Source organism: Dryobates pubescens, chromosome 22, assembly GCF_014839835.1.
Source record: "Dryobates pubescens isolate bDryPub1 chromosome 22, bDryPub1.pri, whole genome shotgun sequence".
Lineage (NCBI taxonomy): Eukaryota > Metazoa > Chordata > Aves > Piciformes > Picidae > Dryobates > Dryobates pubescens.
This window is the reverse complement of record NC_071633.1, coordinates 8,544,604-8,565,405: the sequence shown is the minus strand read 5'-3', so window position 1 is coordinate 8,565,405 and position 20,802 is coordinate 8,544,604. Positions and strand designations below refer to the sequence as shown.

Sequence of the window (20,802 nt, the reverse complement as noted above, 5' to 3'; positions counted from 1 at the left end):
GCCCATTCCAATGGCGAATGACTCTCTCTGTGAAGAACTTTCTCCTCACCTCGAGCCTAAACTTCCCCTGGAGCAGGTTGAGACTGTGTCCTCTTGTTCCTTTGAGAACCATATAAAGTACAGTGTGACAGCATAACCATACAAAACCAAACAAAACCAAGAACACCCACAAACACACACAACCCAAGAACCCCAAACAGCCCCCCCCAAAAAAACCCCACAATCTATTTTACTAAAATGGAACCTTCTGGGTTTTAACCAAACTTCTCACTTTGCTATAGATTTCCACAGAAAGCACAAAAATGAAACATTGTGAGCTTTGTGGATCTGAAGCCCAGAGATGAAAAAACAATGCTGCAGGATGCATACATTTCTAAATTTCTTCAAGCACCATATCCACATAACTCCATCAGGGCAGGAGTAGCTCAATTCAACTGCATTCTTTGATATTTTTCTTTTGAAAGAACAACATCGTTCTAAAAGATGGAAGAAGAAAAGTGAAAGGAAGACAAGAAAATAAGTACAAGAGGGAAAAAAAATCAGAAAGACCAAAACCCAAAACAGATCAATGAGCTATAAAATCCAAACAAAGGAAAACAGAATTCTTTGAATGTAGTCAAGGAGAAATAGGAAAGACAAATAATGCAAAGATGGGAGTTACAGCTGCACAGAGTAGGAACTAAAGCCTCCAGCCACGAACTCTAGGCTTTTACTCTGCACATTCAAATCTCAGAGGCAGCCTTAGATAGCAAGCAATGAAGTAATTTTCTGTTCCACCAAATGCTTCCCACAGGCCCTTTCAACAAAGGGCTTTATCCCCAGTTTTTGTAAATACACTGGGGATAAGAGATGTCCTAGCCTTCAAGATGTGCAGCAAGACAAAAGAGACTGTGAGATGAGTATTCAGAAAACAGCAGTAGCAGTGGTCACCAAATAAATCCTTCAGGTAATATATGAATATAAAAGAAACTAAGCAATTAAGGAGACAGACTTGAATTCCCCTTTCCTGTGCCCAAGTTCTAAGTAATTACAATGGGAGAAAGAGCAGAACCATATCAAAGAGCTATGGTGTGCTGTGATACAAATAAAACAATTAGGAGTCAAGGAATTAATAAAGACTTCATTTGTGTCAGATCTGAAATATCTAACCAATATAACTGGCTTTAATTTGACATTTCTTTCTAGGGCATATGACAGAAACTTAATTAAATCAATACATTTCTTCTCAGTGTTAACTATTGGGGTTTTTTCTTAAGTCTATACTTGCTTCTTGACCATTATTAGTCAGTAACTCAAGTCAAGTAAATGGGTAAACTTAAAGGAACTTCCCATGATAAGTAGCCAGTTATGCAAAAGGCACTTTTTTTGTCTCTCTCTCTTTTTCTAAAATAGTATTTTTATTACTCAGGAGAACTTTAAACAGTTCTGACTACTAAAGCAATACATTAAGAAGGGGGCTATTAGGGAATAATTATGGAAGTAATCTACAAATGGATGGCTAACTCCTTGAAAGTTTTCTGAGGGATACTTTGTCTTGTTTGCAAGATTTACAAGTACAACTTGTGAAAATGTCTATAAAATAACCTGAACTGCTACCATGATGGACATATTAAAAACTTTCTCTGCATTGTCAGCAAGTATTTATAATCCTGCATGACTGTGACAATGTTCCCTTTATGGGAAGATGTCTCAATTGGGGTTTTTTTTGAAGTACATCTGAAGAGAGAAACTTTAATTCAGTACTCTGGGGACTAGTGTAATTTTTTTTTGTTCTGTGGACTCAGTGAAAGTGTACTCATAAGTCAGCACCCTAATACCCACAATCCACAAAACTCACACCAATGCACCATGATTCTTATTCTAATATTTTGCTGTATGGAACTTGAGTCCTCAGAGGAGGAAAAAGAAAAGGAAAAATAGCTCTAGCTTTTATTCCGGAGAGAGTGAAACAAGATGGAGTCCTTGGTGCCAGTAAGGTTTCCAGCAAGTATGAAACCTTGCTGGAAAGTGGGACTGTTAAACATCCAGCCTCACAACTACAAAATTGAATGTATGGATGCAAAAGCAGGAGGGTCCCTTCTGCCACCAATGAAAACAGCCATAGACAGGTTTATGATCAGTGCTTTATCAGACAGACTGCTGGATTAAGTTCTTGCAAACCCACAGTATTCTTGAGTTAGGGGATATTGCCTTTTTCTATTAATTTTATCTTTAAATTCATTTAAATTAATCCATAACCAGCTTGTAATAAGACTCTCTTGCAGGTATTAGTCTATGCTTTAATTTGAAAAGGCTCAACCTACCTACTCTTTAGCAACCAGTTTACTCCATGTGTAAAGCAGCTCTATTTCTAGCACCAAAACTGACTGCAGTTATCTGTGTCATTCCTGATGAGAACTTACAATTATTATTTTTTTGTCATTTGCAAGATAGCTTTTTGCCAGCTTTGCATTTCCCAAGTGCAGCTTAAAGAGCATTTCTTTTTTTATTTTCCTCTCTGTATATTTCTACTCAGCCTCATCAGCCTTTTGGCTTAAAAACAGATTTAATTTCTTTTTCTTTTCTTTGCATTTGCTGTTGAATTGTAAATCAGGCTAAAATAAGTATTAAAGGTATTACTGAAAAAGTAGTCTTCTGCATTCTTTAAATAAATCATTTAAATACATCAGATGGACCAAGACACCTCAATAAGAACGGGATTAAGAGTCTGGCCAGGCTGAATTATGCTTTTAACTTTAATCGTGATTGTTGTGTTTGCCTCCAGAGAGCATTCTGAGATAAATGGCTGCTATTACAGTGATGATCTCATCAACACATAGCAGCCTTTCTTTTCTCATACACTGTGAAAAAAATAGAATTATCCCATTGCTTGGAACCCATCTTATTTTCTCATGCCTCACAAACTGAGATAAATGAAGGCAGTGTCATCAAATCTTAGCTGTCATATAAAGAACAGGTCAAACTGCCTTCACTCATATTTGTAGAAGGGCAAAATTGTTAAAGGACTCTAATTCCTACAGAATCTTCAGTTTCTCTTCAAATAATTTGCCTTTCACCTTAGAAACATTCAAATGATCCAGTCCTTCCCACCTCTCCTTCATTTTCAGTCTCCTCCTGCATGGGGTTGCACTATTATGAATAACAGCACAGATGTTCTCTTTCTTGAAAATCATGTACAACATTTTACAAGTGTTTTACAGAAGCACACACAATATTAACTGTCACAACATATACAACATATACATGTTCTGCCTGACATTGCAGTCAATTCACAGACTGTCACAGGTATGAAAAGACAGACTGAAGTGCCCAGTGTGTCAGGATGCAGCAGCACTACCAGAGCCAGGTAACAAAATATATTCTACGTTACCCATCCCATCTTACTAGCCAATAGTCTCACTAACTCCTAAGCATCAAGTTCCCATGCAAAGCAAGCTCCAACACAGCTCTTTCAACATCACCTCAAAGGTTTCATTTGAAGCAGCCCCAGAGTCATGTACAGTCACATCACTGTTCAAAGACACTGGCCAAAGGAAAGACAATTCAGCCTAGAGATGGCATACAATGGAGGGACATCAACAGAAAAATACCTACTGATGCATTGTATGAAGAATTTCTACATACCAACCAGGGAAAGCATTAAAATACATCTGTTCTCAAATTGGTCCAAAAGTTAAGTCCCTGTTTAATCCCTGATTTAAAACATACACATGACACTCAACCACTGTACACTGATAAAAATTCTACACACCTTGTCAAGAGTATTAGAAAGTTTCTTTTACTAAATATTTCTAAAGTGCTTTGAAACCACTGGACAAGTCAGCTGTGAACAGAAAATACTGCTAGACATCACTGTAGGAGAATTCTTCTTGTCTTGATGACACCAAGTGATTATGTCATCAGTTAAACAAAATGTATAAAGACATTTTAAGACAGTCCCCTTCTCTGCATTTTTATGTTTCACCAACAGGTACTAAATTAATAGATTTTAATTATTCTCCTAACAAAATAATGAGAAAAGAGAGTAGAAATAATCCTTTTTTCCAATAGGTATGAGAGATTCAGGGAACATAAGTGACTACCCCAAGGGAAAAACAATGTCAAGTGCTGTGGTGATTCAGGCACAAGTTACTGCCTTATCCTAAACTGACCATCATTCTTCTCCCTTCATTTTTTTCCTATATTTTTAGCTATTTGTTCTGAATCTTTTAAAATAACTTGGGTCTATGCAAAGTGGCAAGTTCCTTTAAGAGTAAAACAGCACCAACAATTAGTCCTAATGTGTAGCTCATATATCCAGAAGAGTTTATGTTACTACATGTCAGCAACAGAAGGGTAAAAAAACCAAAAGATCTTCAGTATAAACTTTTAGATGAGAAGGGTATTGCTCCTCTCATTCCTCTCCTCCTTATTCCAGAGATTCTTCTCTGAAGTTGAAGTATGATTGTGGGTGCCTCAAGCACAAAGGCAGCACTCTTAAGTGGACAAGGTCTGCTCTTTTCTGCCACTGAACCCTAAATTTTTACAGGATCATAAAGCTTTAATGCTTTCTGTAAAAAAGCAAGATATTTTTCCTCCCTTTATCAAACAGATGACAGACCTATTGCATAAAGACATGAAAAGCAATTCATTCAGCTGTTATTTGTTGGGGTTTTCTCTTTAAAGTCAGCAGCACATGGAAAAGGTTGGGAGTTTAGTTAACATATGGGCAGTCAAAACAGATCAGGAGTATTACTTGTAAATGTAACCATTCTTCACATCTGCGTTGGGGTTTTTTCCAGCACCCACTGGCTAGAACAATACTGGAATTGAAGGAGAGTCTGATCTTCCTGAAGCATATGCTAAAGAGACATGAAGGCAGAAATAAAAACTGACAAGGGACTTAAAAGCTTAGTTTATTGTATCTTCCACAAGAAAAAAAGAGTGATAAATTTTCCTCATCCAACATTATGGATGAATAAATGGCTGGCAACTGGAATCCTTCACTTAATTTGAACAGGTATTTAAAGAAAAGCATATATACCTTGAAAGTCCTCTAACTGGGTGCAGAAGAATTGACCAAATAATGACATACAGTTTGCTCATTAAGAGAAGCCTGGAAAACTCCTTCAGAAAACATTCATATGCATTTACTAAAATGCTTTTCAGTGCAATTACAGGAAGATTAGAAGGAAAGATGAAAGAAAAGGCATGACTGAACGTGTAGGGAAGTAATTTCCTCTATTTTGCATAACAAACACGTAAGAAATGGACTTGTTATTGCATTGTGTCTATAGGCTGGTATAACACCTTTATAGATAAGTGTCAAAGGATCAAAGTATCTTGATTATTTATTAAGTCCAGCCCTTGTCTCGGGTGGAGCTCCACTGAGACAATCAAGAGAACTTATTTCAGCTCTCTCAGAGTCTTTGGTTGGGAGGGGAGGCAGGGGCACAGCAACAGGATTAAGTCAAGTAGACAAAATGGTCCAGTGACATAAGGAGAAGAGCCGGTCACTGATAGTGGGACCCACTCACGGAGCCCAACAGAGAGCAAGAAGGGCTTCCATGATACTGAAGGTGACACTGGAAGAGCATTTTCTGAGTAACACTCTTCTGAATAGCATTCTGCAACATTGCTAAGACTGACACATATCCAATCATGCTGCCAAGTGGAGCACAAGTAATCAGCTAATTACCTGCTTTGCATAATGAGTGAGGGACGCGTCAGTAAGAATGTTTTCACCCAGGAAAAGCCAATAAAAAGAAGAAATAAACTTTCCTATAAGCACCACAGAGGCTGTGTTCCCAATCAAATCACAAGGCATACCAAACTTCAGAGAAATGTGTCAAAACACTGAGTAGAAAAGAGTGCCTTCCTTCCCAGACTGGGAGAAGGCAGCAGTGGTGAGATCAGATCAACACCTACACTGCTAGGATGAGTAGCTGACTTAGTCCAGGAAATTCAGGAGCACTCAAGAAGGTATCTGAAGCTACACAGCTAAAGCACTAGTGAAAGAAAGGGGTGGCTTTGTAGACAGAGAATTGTCACCTTAAAGGCTAAGTTTCCAACTTAAAAAAGAAAAAGAAAGGAAAAAAAAGAAGAAAGAGCCTTAGTCTAACTAGTCAAACTCATACCTGGTATTAAAATAACATCTGCTTGCTATAATTGCAGTTTATAAAACTGAAAAGGTCATTTTCTTTAATCATTCCATGAACCTTTTACTAGTTCTTTTAAAATGGATGAAATATGTCATTTAGCTAATTCCTGTAAAATAAAATACCATTATAGAAAACCAGACCTCTTGAGAATAGGACTTTTCTCTTGGAACACCTTCAGTGTTAGAAAATTAACATCATCTTTTTTCAAAAACTAATAATCCTAAGATACGCTATCCCAGAGTTTGTCATTGCAATTCTGAAATACAGCCAAAACTTAAATTATTTCAACAATATCTGGGCAGTCAGAAAAATGTCCCAGAACCAAGCACTGATGGAGACATCTCACTGTCAGTAACAATCAAAACTACTGAATATTGATACCTCTCTGGTTGCCTGTGAACACTCGGACTTTGGAGCCATGACAGCATTAATAATGGACTGATCAATAAAATATATCTGGCTGCAATTGCTCCCGATCAAATTAATCAGTCATAATGCCCTGTTCCTTTACAAAGTTTATCCAGTTTGATGGATAGTAAACGTGACTATTACTGGCAAGAAGAGCTTTTCAGCTATGCTGCTGCATATATTTGAGTACTAACAGATATAAAATACATAAATCATAAAATAGAAGTGTCCTCTGATTCCCTGATGCCCTTCAAAAATTACTTTTGCCATTTGAAACATTCCCTTTTTCTCTTTTAGAAGGAAAGAGCAATGGAGAAAAGTAGTGAAGGGCTATAGTGAATAAGGGAAAGACATCTTATTTCACATGTCTACATTTTTAAGAAGAAAATTTTGGGTTTGTTTCAGAGTTTAATACCTGCTTTCGAATGCAATTTATGCTTGCACACTGAAAATTGGATCATTTCCTATCTTTACAAACTCATGCCCTCCACTGTTATTTGAACAAGAAATATATAGAGAGAATATTATCTCTGACATTTTAATTAAAGCCTATTAAAAAGTCTATAGCAAGTAATAAAGTAAAAATTGTCTTCCTAATTTTAACCTGTGTTGCAACTGTGTCATGAATTCAGATAACTATGGATAAAAATCTTTCACAGCAAAGAGCTGGAGCTGAGCAAGAAATTCTGGGGCTGACACCTCATTAAGATATACTTCCCCAATGAAGAAAGTTCTTCGTGTATTACTGCATGTTACAGTGGTTCAGGGCTATATTTAAAAGGCCATTAAAAATGTACCTGAAGGCAAAGTTAATCTTTCTATTTGACAGATAATAGCAGCTTTTTTACACTAAATTGCAAAGTGAATATTTCATTTCTTTATGATCTAATGACCACTTTGTTTAATCTTAACAGAGTAAAGATGAACAAGAAAATATGCTTAGGAGATATACTAATACATCAATTATGGAGAGTGAGAAAGTACTTTTTAAAAGTAGCAGTAATCTATTGTAAATGAAGATCTCAATAAGTACTCCCAACCATGGGGAGAGCTAAAAAAGATGCATTAAATATCTATTCAGAATATGCTCATTATAGACGTGTTCTCATCTCTTAAGTAATGCAGCAATCACATAATTAACTTCTGAAAAGGGAAGCATTTATAACAACCATGTACCTATGGAACACAGTAGACCTTCACCTTATTTTGTTCAGCAAAACTGAATTTTTCTGTCTACTTTCCCTTACATTGTTGCAGAAGTGGTGAGACTGAGTGGCATTTCTGCTGAAGGTATTGCAGAAGTAAAAATGTGATTCCACAAAATAGACACTGACTTTTATAAAGGTAAATTTATTTGCAAATACACTCTGCTCCTCCTCAATGCCAAACACATTATCTATCCAAGGCTTGTTTCCCCTGGAATTTAACTCTGAAATGCAGACCTGAATTTTATGTAGAAAAACCAAACCTGATTTTGATTTAGACCTCTGTCCTGTGAGGTAATATGTGATGACACACCCCATAAGATGTGTGCCCCAAACCACCTATTAACTGCATGAAGAAAGTTTACAGAATTTTCCTAGTGAAGTCACTGGGATTACAACCAAGTAAGTAAGCTCTGTGGCTGTGAGGATGTTAAGTGTCATTAAAGTAATGAGGTGCCTTTCAACTGGATCTAATGAGCCTTGATGCAGTAATTTCAAGGAAAGATGTCTCTGCTCAGTATCTCTCAGGACAGGATACTCTTGATTCTTATCTTCTTACAGATACACCCTTGTAATTTTGAGTTTGTCTACAAAGCCTCAACAGACTACAGTAAATCCGATTGCCTATAAGGACTGTTACTCTGTGCTAGAATGCTTTTCTGGAGTTTTGGACATTTGTTTAGATGCCTTTCAGTGTGTTGGAACATTAGTAAGCTGAAACTCAAGAAAGAGACCTCTCCAGAACAAGTTTCCACCTGAGGAGTTAAAGCAGCATAACTATTGCCAGTTAAAAACCATTCCGTACAACCAAAAGTTGCCTCAAGCAGATTGAGTCCCAAGCCTGCAAAGATGCACTGACTTTCACATAGGCAGACTTCTGTCTGAATTAAAAATCATCAGTGCCATTGGTATTACATGCATAATCAAGGACTAATCTGCCTTTCGCATTCCTAACATTGCTGAAATTTAGAATCAGCTGAGTATGTTTGCCTACAGACATTGATGTGTGCACGTACAAAGTACACACAGCAAGCTGTAAAAATGCCCCACTTCAAAAGGACACCTACAGAAACTCAGGTCTTGGGCTGCCTGAATGCATTGCATTACTTGTGTTTGATTAAACTAATTCTGAGCATTGTCCACAGCTTTGGGGCAACGCCACTGCCACTGGATGCAAGAGCACTGAAGGTCTGTGTCAACCATCCAAAACCAGATGGAAATGCAGGGCTGGCAATGACCACTGACTGCCAAAGGCACAGTAGGTATTGATGTGGTGAACCACAGTCTTCTACACTGCAAGTTACAGAAAATAAATCAATTAAAGATTCTTAAGTACTGCTAGATGATATTCTAGCATTTAACACTTCTGTACTGAGTGATGAAGGTTGGTTGCGCTTTCCTGAGTCTCTTTACCTTCTTCATCTATTAGCATATATGAAAAGAACAGAGCAAAAAAGAAGCACAGACTTGCACATGTGCATAAACTCTACCCAATTTTTTGTGCAGAAAGAAAAAAAAACAAAAACACAAAATACCAAAACCAAAACAAACCAGGAAATATCCAATGTGGTAGCTGACAGATAACTTACTGCCAGGTTTTATACCTTAGGAGTCTATTGTGGATGTATTTTTGCCCATATAACTCAAATGAAACATTTTTATTTGTCTTATGACCTAGCAAATTTTTAAATCTCTGGTTTAAGAAGTGATTATTAAAGTGAATTTATATGGGATGTAGAAAAATTGCATTTCCATTTGCAAATGGAAGGGAAAAAAAACCCATATTCTGTATTACATTTCTTAGGAGATCTGTGACTGGCATTCAAACTCCTATAAAAAGCAATCATGCATTTTCAATTTGCCATCAACACAAGCTGTTGTAAGTAATACAGCACATATTCTTGTCATATAGTTTCAATAACCAAGATATTTAATTTATTTGCAGTACTGTAGCCTTTTTAAGCCAAGCAGAAATGAAGAGGTAGGAACAGACCTTGGCTGCAAATAATTTTTAAGAACTTCTGGATGCCTTTCTTAAAAGACTGGGGAGACACATGCATCATGTGTGCTAAGAAAAACATCTCAAGAGGAAAAAGTAGTGATGCTCAACTCAAGTACACATATTTGTCTTTGTATGAATTGCTTTAAAACGAATGAAGAAAGAGAGCTGTGCATTCCTTTGTTTTTTATTTTAAAAGTGTGGTAGTTTCAGGCTATGCCTTTAAAATTTAGCTGCAGATTTTGAGCAGAAAAGTGAAAAAAAAAATCACTATTGGGTATAAAAAGGAAGACAAAAGATTATTCTAAACAAATTCATTGGATAAAATGTCTGGGATAAGAGAAGCTGTATCATAACAATTCTTCACATTTCACTTCCATTCCCATTCCTTTTCTCTTCTGATCTTGGCTGTTATTGCTTCACTTGGGAGACATTGTGCTTCTGTCTGGCTTTGAGGTAAGCCTAACACTGCTTTTCTCTCAACTCCTCTCTCTCTCAGTACAGCTGAGTTTGGGGGGTGAGGTGGGGGAGGGGGAGCAGTGGAGCAGCTTCCCTGGTCTTTCTGGCCAGGGGGGTTTCTGTGTTGTTTGCTAATTTTAAGTATCTGTATAATATTGTAAATACTGTATATTTTGTACATATTCCATTGTAGAGTGTAGTTTTTGCTTGTAAATACCGCTTCATTTTTTTCTGACTGAGTTGGTCTCTCTGAAAAGTTAATGCTGGGGGGAAATTTCAACCCATCACAAAAAGTCACAGGGAATTTTCCAGCAGAAAGCACTACATGCAGTTATGGAAAGCTGCTTTTAGAGGCCCATTCTCACCTGTAAGAGAAATGCAAGCAAAACCCCGTACATGTAAAAAAGTAAGATCTGAAAATTGTTGGGAGAAACTGAATCTGTGAAGATGGTATAATGGTGGTGTTCAGCTGAGTACTTGAACTAATCTAATTGGTCTGGAAGAACACTAAAAGCAAATGCTGAATTATGATGCTTTGGAGCATGAGTCTAGGGGATATGGAAAAGCCCCCTGAAAACACTCCATAGATATTAATTGGTATTTTATTAGAGTCATATGTGACTAGATAGATTTACACAATGTTAGCTAGAACGCATGTTGCTCATGCTAGTGTCCTCAACTTTATGCACAGCTCCAAAGCACAGCTTCTTCCTCTTAGCAACATGAACATAAATAATAAACCATCATTTTGTTGATCTCAACCTTTACAACTACAAAGCCAAATTAACATTATGCTCCTTATAAATATAAAATGAACACAGCGTAACTTTTCCCTCTATTCCCCCTTTCTTCATTCCCCTTACCCTCATATTAAGAATCCTCTCTCAAATGGAAAAATCAGAAGGTACAGCTAATAGATTAATAAGCATATTTGAAATGACAAGCTGCAGTTCTGATTTATGCATGCTGAAAATTATACTCTTCAAGAAATCATCCATCCTCTTCCAGTATCACTCCACTGTCAACTAATATTGGAATTTAAATCCAAATAGAAGCAATAAATCCTTTCTCATATCGTGCAGTTTAAAACATTATAAGACACAAATGCACTCACACTTAATCCTTGTTTTAAAAACAGAGGATAATTTAAAGAATCTGTTTTCTATGTTGACATTCATTCTTAAATAAGATGTTTTTAAAGTATTGCATATACTAGAAGTTTTTAAATTATTCAAAAAGAAGTATTCAGAAACTTATAGGGAACACAGCAGAAATAAGACTTTTATGATGCATTCCATTTCTGTAAAGAATTTATCCAGTCACTTAGCTCTTTTTTTTTTTTTCTTTTCCCAAGACTGACTAGCATTGTATAAAAAAAAAATATGACAAGAAGTATAAACTGTCCAAATTAGATGACTTACAATATAGCAAAGGTATTTACAGTTATTTAAGTACCTCACTGACCACTCTAAGACAGTGCTGGACTCATTTGATTTAAAAAGAAGGAAATAAACATTTGAACTACTCTGTTTTTCCTAGCAAAGCACTGACTGACTTACTGTGACACAAACAGCTATCTCACATTGATTTCCAAATTCCAATTGAAGGCCCACTTTCTATAGAATATTTTATCCATACACCTGCTTTTGAGCCCAATGTTTTATTTAATTTGCTACAACACCGTCATCACATATTTGTGAATGTCAGCGCAGGTATTCCACTCTGCCCTCAATTATCTTTCTCCAGTAACATCTATATAGCTTTGTTTCACATAATGTTCTCTAGCAGGGGTGCTGGACTAGATGATCATCAGAGATCACTTCCAAGCCCTACCATTCTGTGGTAGGGGTATAGCCCATGATATAAGTAATGATATTTATTTAAGGTATCACTGACTAAAGCAAAAATACAATGAATGAGCTGAGCTAAGTTCACAGCTAACTGGCAGGGAATCTAGTAACATCTTTTAAAAAGTAACCCAGAGAGCTTGTAACCAGAAATTAATGCCAGTAACAGACATTTTCATCTGAGCCTTGTGTTAACTCCTGAATCTGTTTCAGGTCTCAGGACATATTACAGTTTCTAAATTAATTTGTATGTTATTTTATGTCAATGGTCAAATGATGAACTTCAAAGAAACAAGCAAGCTGCAAGCATGTTATTCTCTCCTGAGCTCAAGACGAATCCACAGCATTAACTTTCCCTCACCCAAAAATGAAGTCATGCTTCTGTTTTTTACTGAACTACAACACTAATTAGAGTCCTTTCAGATTCAGACTGGAAAAGTAACCTAAGAGAACACAGTTAAAGGTTGAAATAAATATTGATGAATAGCCTTCTTTGTCAGTGTTTTGGGCCAGTTGATTCATTACATATGTAAGATAATACATGAATATGCCTCTTCATTGCAGCTCAAATGCAATAAATAGATTTTGATTTCAGTATCTGATCAAAATCTGATTTTGATTATTAGACATTTTAACAGAGACATCTTAGAAAGTGACACAGGTCCACAACTTTCATATATTAGCATGCATATTTCTTTTTGAAACATGTATAGTTGATTTTACATGGTTTGGGTTTGGTTTTTTGTTGCTGTTTTCTTGAATGTTCTTCTGGAATTTAGGTAGGAATAAGCAGTTGATGTAATCACAATAATGGAGTTCTGAACTGAGGTTCCTACACAAGCAAAAAAACTCTGAAAAGCTAATGCCAGAACAATGAACTTGACATTGTGGGTTTTTCGCCTCTTGTGTTTAAGTTGAAAATTGATATGAATAATTAAGCATTTGCAAGTCAGATAAGCTAGCAGGACTCTTCAGCTTCAGCCAATAGATCATGCTGCTCCTTTGAACAATATTTACAATACAGTAAGAAAGAAAATGGGAAGATACTGTGGCTCACAACAAATGCTGCTAATGGGAATTCAGGCATTTTTTTAGCCTTTGCAGCACCTCCTTAATAGGCAGCTGGAATGCCACTGGCTATGCAGACACTGCATTTTAATCACAGGTTAAGCCACTGCAGACGAAAGTGTTCAGAGAGAAGTAAACTCTTCCCTAGTTGTAGCAGTACTCTGACCCTCAAACTCCAGACTTCACTGAAGTCAACAGGAGTTTCAGCGGTGCCTCCCAGGGGAGGAGCCTAAGCATCTGCTGCACACGTTCATCAAACAATTTGACATTAGCAGTGTCAGCTTTTCTGTATTTTATGTCACTTAATATTCTGCTTGTGTTGCTGTAAGGCAGTTCCGAGTGCCTTAGAGTCACTCCTCAAATGCAACTGTTGTGCTTGTCAGGATTTAGGGCTACAATTCTGAAACAGAGCAACTGCAAGTAAAAATCAGAAGATCAGACAGATTTCTCTGACCAAAGTCTTGGTGTCAGTAGTGCCGAGAACTTTCACTCTCAGATGGAGTTTGTACTTCAATATTAGCAGCACCAGCAGAATCAATGCCTCTGAAATGTACATCTTTTTAAAAATACTACAGTGGTGGACTGAAAGAAAATAATTTGCAAGTTATTTCATTGCATCTTTCCATCGGATTGACCTGCTACAGGATAGTAATAACTTTGTGACAGCAGAACAGTATGATAAAATTTAACTGCAGGAAACCAAAAGGCAAGGCATTTAAAAAGACTTAAAAAATCCAATGATATTGCCTGGAACAGACATTTCCTAGTGACTTTTATGTCTGTGTACTGGAGAGCTAAAATTACTGCACACTGCCCAAATGAATGAATCTACACAAGCAATTGTTTCCCTCCTCTAGCATTATTTTATTGCAATTCAGGCAGTTACCAAAGAGGCAGAGAAAATTTTTATAAGCTTTGATGGGCTGCTCAACTATTAAAGACATTTTAAAATGTTAGGATTTTTTTGTTGGTCTCATTTCTGCAAGAATTCCATTAGGATTCACTCAGGAAAGAACAGTTCTGGAGTTGAACCAGATTTTTTTTATTATTATTATTATTATTATTATTATTAAAGGGTCTGTCTTCTGCAGAAAGAATTCTGCCTGACTGAAGGGTTTTTTTATTCAAAGAGAGTCTGATTGTTGTATTTTATGCAAAAGTTGGTTCATATTACAAATGGAGGGTCTCTGATAATTGGAAGAAAAGTAGCAAGGCAAATTAAGGTAAATAAAAGGGAAACTAATTGTTGAACTAGCAGATAAAACCTTCACTCACTGGTTGATTATGCAAATTATTTCATATCAATAACTGAGTAATTATTCAGAGGGCAAAACTTCAAAGACTCCCATGCAATTTAGAGGTGTGAAACTTCTTAAATTCATTAAGCAAGATGAGAGCTTACAACCTGGAGTTTAAAAAAAAAAATCAATCTTATTTATTATGAAATAGTAACTGCTCATAAAAGCACAAAAAAATTAAAATAAAACCCTTTTCCTCCCTTATAATCTCTACTTGTCTGTTACCAAAACAATTAGCAGTCCTCAGCTAACAAAGTATGAGGGAAGAAAGGAAACTGTCAATAACTTCTGAAAAAAGGGGTAAAGACAGCATTATCCAACAAGCTCCTGCAGCTCCTCCCAGCAGCAGATGGACAGAAGCTCAGCTCACCTTCCAGCAGCCACTGACTCCTGGGCAGCTCTAAGAAGGGTATCAGTGTCCCTGACATTGAGAGAATATCAATATAGAATATTGATGTATCAATAGAATACTTATCTTGTGGAATGGAAATGTCAGACTGGAGGCTACTTTATTTGGGGGAGGAACTCCCCATTTCTTGAGTTTGGTCTGTGGACAGTGCCAAGTGCTCAGCATGGGGGGTGGGGAGAAGTGCTCTGATGCAGCATTTGCATGGCACAGCTACATGCAGCATGCGCAAGTCAACACGAGGTTATATTGTGTGAAAACAATCTCCTAACAGCAGTCTGTTCAGTGATGACCATTTCCAAAAGCACTTCCTAATTCTAAGCAGAGGCAGAAATTCCCTGCAAGGCATCATTATACCCCAGTATATAGAGACAGAATTTTTGTAACAACAATAGCACAGGCCTGTCATTTTCTCTACACCATGGCTTCAACAGTCGTACTAAATCATAAAGCTTGTTCCTTGCAAGGCAACCCCCATCCATCACGTAACAAAACTAAAATAGTTCAACAGTTTCCAGATCATGAGGGCAAAAACTCTCCATCTGGTTTTCAGAGCTCTTTAACAGCAGAAAAGACCTTAACTTCGCTATGACGATAAGGCACCTGGCCTAGCTCTGCACACAAGTAACACAAGTGGATTCAAGATGTACCACAAATCCAAATGAGCTGTGGTGGCCACAATGTTTCACTGTGACTTACAACTTTGTAAGAGTGGGTATCCAGTAATTTTACAGTATTTTCCTGTTCTTGTTACTAAACCTGGCAAAATGCAACTTGACCAAACTTGAAAAGGCACTGTTAACCACAGCACTATTTCACTATCGTTCTGACACAAGGCTAAAGACCATTTCAAAAGTTAAGCACAAAATGTGCTTAATATCTGCCAACTCTCATAATCTTTCAAACAGAAGAACCACACATGGAGTAACTGTGCTCTAACAATTAAAAGCTCATCCATAGCACAATGATGTTCTCAGAGTGCTTTTTTGATTCATCTCTTAACCATCTTGTCTGCTTGTTTAAACAAAGAACTCACAATATGCGTGCAGAACTCCCATTTCAAATTCTGTATTTGTTTCTGTCCAGATGGTCTATCAAATAATAGGTTTGGGTCAAATCAGACTTTTTCAAAGCAAAGTGAATGACAATGTATTTCAGAGATACAGGAGTCGGTGAACATTCTTTTGCTCACATGATTCCTTTTCCATCCTTTGTTCATTTAAAAACCCCAAAGTATAATACATGAATTATCCTATTGTACACATTGACCACTTGACAGACTGTTTTAGTAAACCTCTTCTATGCTGTGCTTTTCCTTCCAGGCTGCCAGGAAAAGTTTAACAACAAGGTTGATTAGTTCCTTTAAGTTCTCCCAGATAAACAGACTACAAAGCAAGTTTACAGTACCCAGGGCCATCCATGCAAAAATATCACACAGGCTCTTTACAGTTGCAATACAAATCAGAGCATTCGAAGGTGGTCAGTCAAGAAGAAAAGCTGCTGATGATTCAGCAGTTTGTGAAATGGAGAGCAGAAATGTTTATGCTCGAGAACCTTCAGGCAAAGACAATTGCTAGGAGACTTTAACAACGCTCTGTTTAAAGAGAGCTTTCCCCCCCTTTGCTTCATACATCAATGATAATTTTTTAGTAATAATTCACAAAAACCATTAGACAGACTTCTTTTTTTCTTACTACAACCTTAGATAATACCAATGACACAGATGCTGGCTACATAAGTATGTTTCTATGTATTCACCTAACAAACTTCACAGAAAACACAGAGGGGCCAGGCACCAGAATAAAACACAAAAATTGTCTGTACAACATAATAAACTTTTAGGGGCAATTTCTGCCTTCTCTCCCATGTACAGACATCTATATAAAAATGTATGTATGGCTCTCTTATATGTAATAGTATTTACATTCTTTCTGTCTTATAACTGAGCTCAGTTTCCAATGAGTCCTTAAATTTCCTGGAGGTAGACATCCTAATAATAATCATCACCATGTCCTGCTATATTTTATTTGGTTGCTTGTTACTTGATGGAACAAAATAATCTATAAACCATTTGAAAGATTTATTTCTGTGCAGCTGAATCAATCCCTTGTAAGATAATACGCTGTAAAGGCTCTTTTGCCCTTAAACCATAATCCTGATTCATCAGATTTTAGGAGTGCACTTGTGTAAAGCTCTCCTCTCAGCAGCAAGAATCACCTCGCTCTTCTGTAGCATTTTCTAACTTGAATGAATCTGCAGAAAACTGCACATAAGGTGCTTACCAAAAAACTACCCCCAAAAACCCCTACAATATACTATAAACTAAAAATGAATCATTTCTAAAAGAAATAAGGCCTACTGCTTCCCAAATTCATAGTATTCCTTTAAGAAACTCTATGTGTCTTCACAATTAAACCTGGAGAGATTAATTTTGCTTTTCTACCTCCTTTACTTTTTGCATGACACAGATTTTCTAAGTTCAGAATACTGTAATTGTTCCTTCACAAGCAAAATCTTTTGCCAGAGTAAGAATGACTTGAAAAAAGGCAGCTAGATCTCCTAATCCTGTTAAATGAAAATCAGCCAGCAGAATGACATTCACAGATGTTGTCAATGACAAATCATTCCCAGGCCAAAGCAGGATGCCTTTTGTTTAAGGTATATATAAAATTATGCTTACTTGCTGTCGAATTTCTTCTTCCATCTTTACTGGGGAGCCCAACTCTGCAACTTGTTTGACACCTTCACTAGCATACCCTCCATACTCCCAAAGGATGTAGTTCTTCGAGTGAGAGCTACCAATGATTGCAGACCAGTGGTTGGTGCGTCCTTTCAGGAGGGGGAAAAAAACAATTAATAATAAAAAAATTAAAATCAACCATCAAGACAACCTAAAATAGCATTTCCTCATTTTCTATTAAACTTAAAGCTTTGAAATACCCATTTTTCGCCAGTACCAAGCTCTTGTATGTGTTTCAGGCTGGCAGTTCTTACTACCTACATGCACAGTATCTTTCGATTAATAAGAATTAGCCACTGAACTACAGAAATCTGGAATAAAGCGTCGATAATTGTTAGCTGTAACAACACAGGCAAAAATGGTGAGAAAAACTGTATTCCAGCTAACCAAGCAGCATCCACATGCAGATAGGCTTATATTTTTTTGTTCACTGAAAATTCCACTTCTTCAGGAAGTTTTACAATCTTTTAATTTTAGGTTTCCAGGTAAAAGAGTTTTGAGGATGAAACCTGCAAGGGAAGACTCCAGTGTTCACACAAAGATTTTACAGAAAGTCATTTCCTTACTGAGAGCTACTGGTTTTCACCAGTCCACTAGATTTGTATTTGGGTGGTCACAGCAGATTAGCAGCCAAGAGTTGTGGAAGTAGGCAAAAGGGTCCTGTTTTTGTTCCTTTTCTTGTTGGGGAAAAAAAAAAGTTTAAAGATAAAATGTTGGTTTGATGGAATTGAAAAGAGAATCAAGAAAAAATAAGGAGTCACAGAAGTCCCACAGTACTGGAAATAGAAATGAATTCACTCAAGTCTTAAATAACACTTTGCCAAGGTATGGGCTTAAAGCAACAGGAGGAGAAAAAATGCTCACACAAGCCGACACTCAGGTAACAGTGCAAAGACTAGGGAGTGGGTGGGACAGAATGATGGCATGAGGCAACACTAAGTATTTAAAGCAAAAGGTAGAGAGTAGCAGTAAAACAGCTGAAAGCTAGAAAAAAATGAAAACTTACAAAGAAATAAAAAGAATGCTAATTTAACATGGGAAAGGTGGGACAGGAAAAAATTGAACAAGTGTGGAGAACTGAACAGATAAAGTCAGATAAAGGAATCTCATCACAGGAGAATAGAAAATAGATTATAAATAAATAAAACAACAACTTCAGTGGTAGGGGAGAAAAGCTGGAAAGGTTTATCAAGCAGAATATCAAGCAGAAGGAGATGGCATAGCAACACAGCAAACAATGCCTCCATAGTTTCCCTAGTGCTAAACTTGGACATCTGCTAAGCTCTCAATTATAGCAGGCTTCATGTTGTCAGAGTCACAGAATCATAGAACAGTTTGGATTGGAAAGGACCTTCAAAGGTCATCTAGCCCAACTTCCCTGCAATAAGCAAGGGCACCTTCAATTAGACCAGGCTGCTCAGATCCCTAACAATTAAAGCTAATGAGTAATTAAGCCCTAAATGGGAGAGAAAGAGGGGGAGGGGGTGTGTGTTAAAAAAATAAAAAAAGCTCCACCAAAATTAAGCCACCTCCCTGCCCAAGTAATAACTGAAGAGACTACAGTCTCAGAAGATGGTTTCTCAATCTAAGATGTAGTAATTGTTCCCTAAATATACACTGGCACCTTGTGAAACCACAGAGAGATATTGTCATTCAGGTCCAGTGACAGGACCACCACTTTTGCCCATTCTTTCTTCCTAGCACATAGGTCTAACTGTTGCACAAGTCATAGCAGCTTTCCTTGAAACACAGTAAGTGGCACTTACTGAAACTTATTGAAAGAGAAGGTTCCACAAAGGCCCTGCTAAAGAGAAACCTATCACTTGAGAGAGCAACTAGAGTGCTTTTATTATCTCTTAAGTAAAATGGGTAATCAATCATTTCATACACTCCAAAGCTTCTCATGCTCCCAATCCTAAACAGATCAAGAACATCTGATGTCTTTGCAACCAGAGCCCAGCCTCTTCCATAAAACAACTCACAGCACGAGTTACACATGAGGATGCACAGGATGGTGGCTGCAGAGAATGGAAGCTCTGTGCAGACGCATAATGGCAAAGGCAAAGGACAAGAAGAGGTGAGAGATTTCAACCAGGACAGCTTCTCCAATGTGGCAGGGAGCCTGTCTGGCTCTCAAGACTGTCAAGGTGGTTCCACTACCCATGAAGCAGCCACCCCAGGCTGACACCTGCTGTGGCACAAGCAGAAGGTAAGGCTATAAAGGCATGATCCCCATCCCCAGACGGATGTCCTCTTTTCCTGCCACAAGAGGCCTGCAGGCAGTGCAGGGCAGGGCAGGACAATGCATCATACCACAAGCAGGCCCAGCACAAAGCAGGACGACAAGGCATAACACAAGCTCCAACCTTCTTTGCTTTCCCTAGATGGCACAACAACAGTAAAAGAATGATACTCACGTGGGAAATCTTTGGGGTGTGTTTTTTCTGACCAGTTTCCATAAAAAGTTAATCTGTATTTGGCAGTTCCACAGGCACAACAATCTAGAATTGGTTTGTCAGTCACACCTTCTGAGGCTGAATCTGAAAAAGCAGAGTATTTATTGATAATGATTACAGCTCAAAATCAACAGATGACAACAAATATGCCATAATATATACTCCAGTAAATAAATCTGAATTAATCTCTTTCTTTACTTACTTTTAAATTGGGCTACACTAGATTAAAGTAGAATCCTGAAGTACTTGGATCTTATTTATATCTGGATGTATTTATTTAAATCCACATTTTTAAAGAAGATGACAAATATTTCAGTCTTCTGAAGATTCAAATGAGGTTTCTTTCTGCTTATTTAATATGGACCTCAAAACACAACAGGCTTGAAACCTGTGAATGGCCAAACCATATAAATTCATGGATTCATAGAATGGTCTAGGTTGGAAAGGACCTCCAAAATCATCTAGTTCCAACCCCCGGCTGCAAGCAGGGACACGTTCTGCTAGACCAGGTCACTCAAGGCCTCATCCAATCTGGGCTTGAACACCTCCAGGAACTGGGCATTCATGACCTCTCTAGGGCAACCTGTTCCAGCATCTCACCACCCACTGAAAAGAATTTCTTCCTAATTTCCAATCTAAATCGACTCTACTCAAGCTTAAAGTCTTTCCCTCTTGTGCTATCACTACAAGGCCTTGAAAAAAGTCCCTTCACAGCTTTCTTGAAGGCCCCCTTCGGGTACTGGAAGGCCACTATAAGGTATCCCTGGAGCCTTCTT

The 20,802-nt window shown here is 37.5% G+C and overlaps 1 protein-coding gene across 1 annotated transcript in view; it reads right to left on the bottom strand.

The window, feature by feature from the left end:
* SPON1 (spondin 1) overlaps positions 1–20,802 on the bottom strand; it is a 147,085-nt gene that overhangs the window by 81,859 nt on the left and 44,424 nt on the right. The window contains exons 5-6 of the mRNA XM_054171858.1: positions 19,988–20,110; positions 17,511–17,659 (exon numbers count right to left, since the gene is read on the bottom strand). Of these exons, the coding sequence (XP_054027833.1) occupies positions 17,511–17,659; positions 19,988–20,110 (272 nt within the window). The remainder of the gene's footprint in view (positions 1–17,510; positions 17,660–19,987; positions 20,111–20,802) is intronic.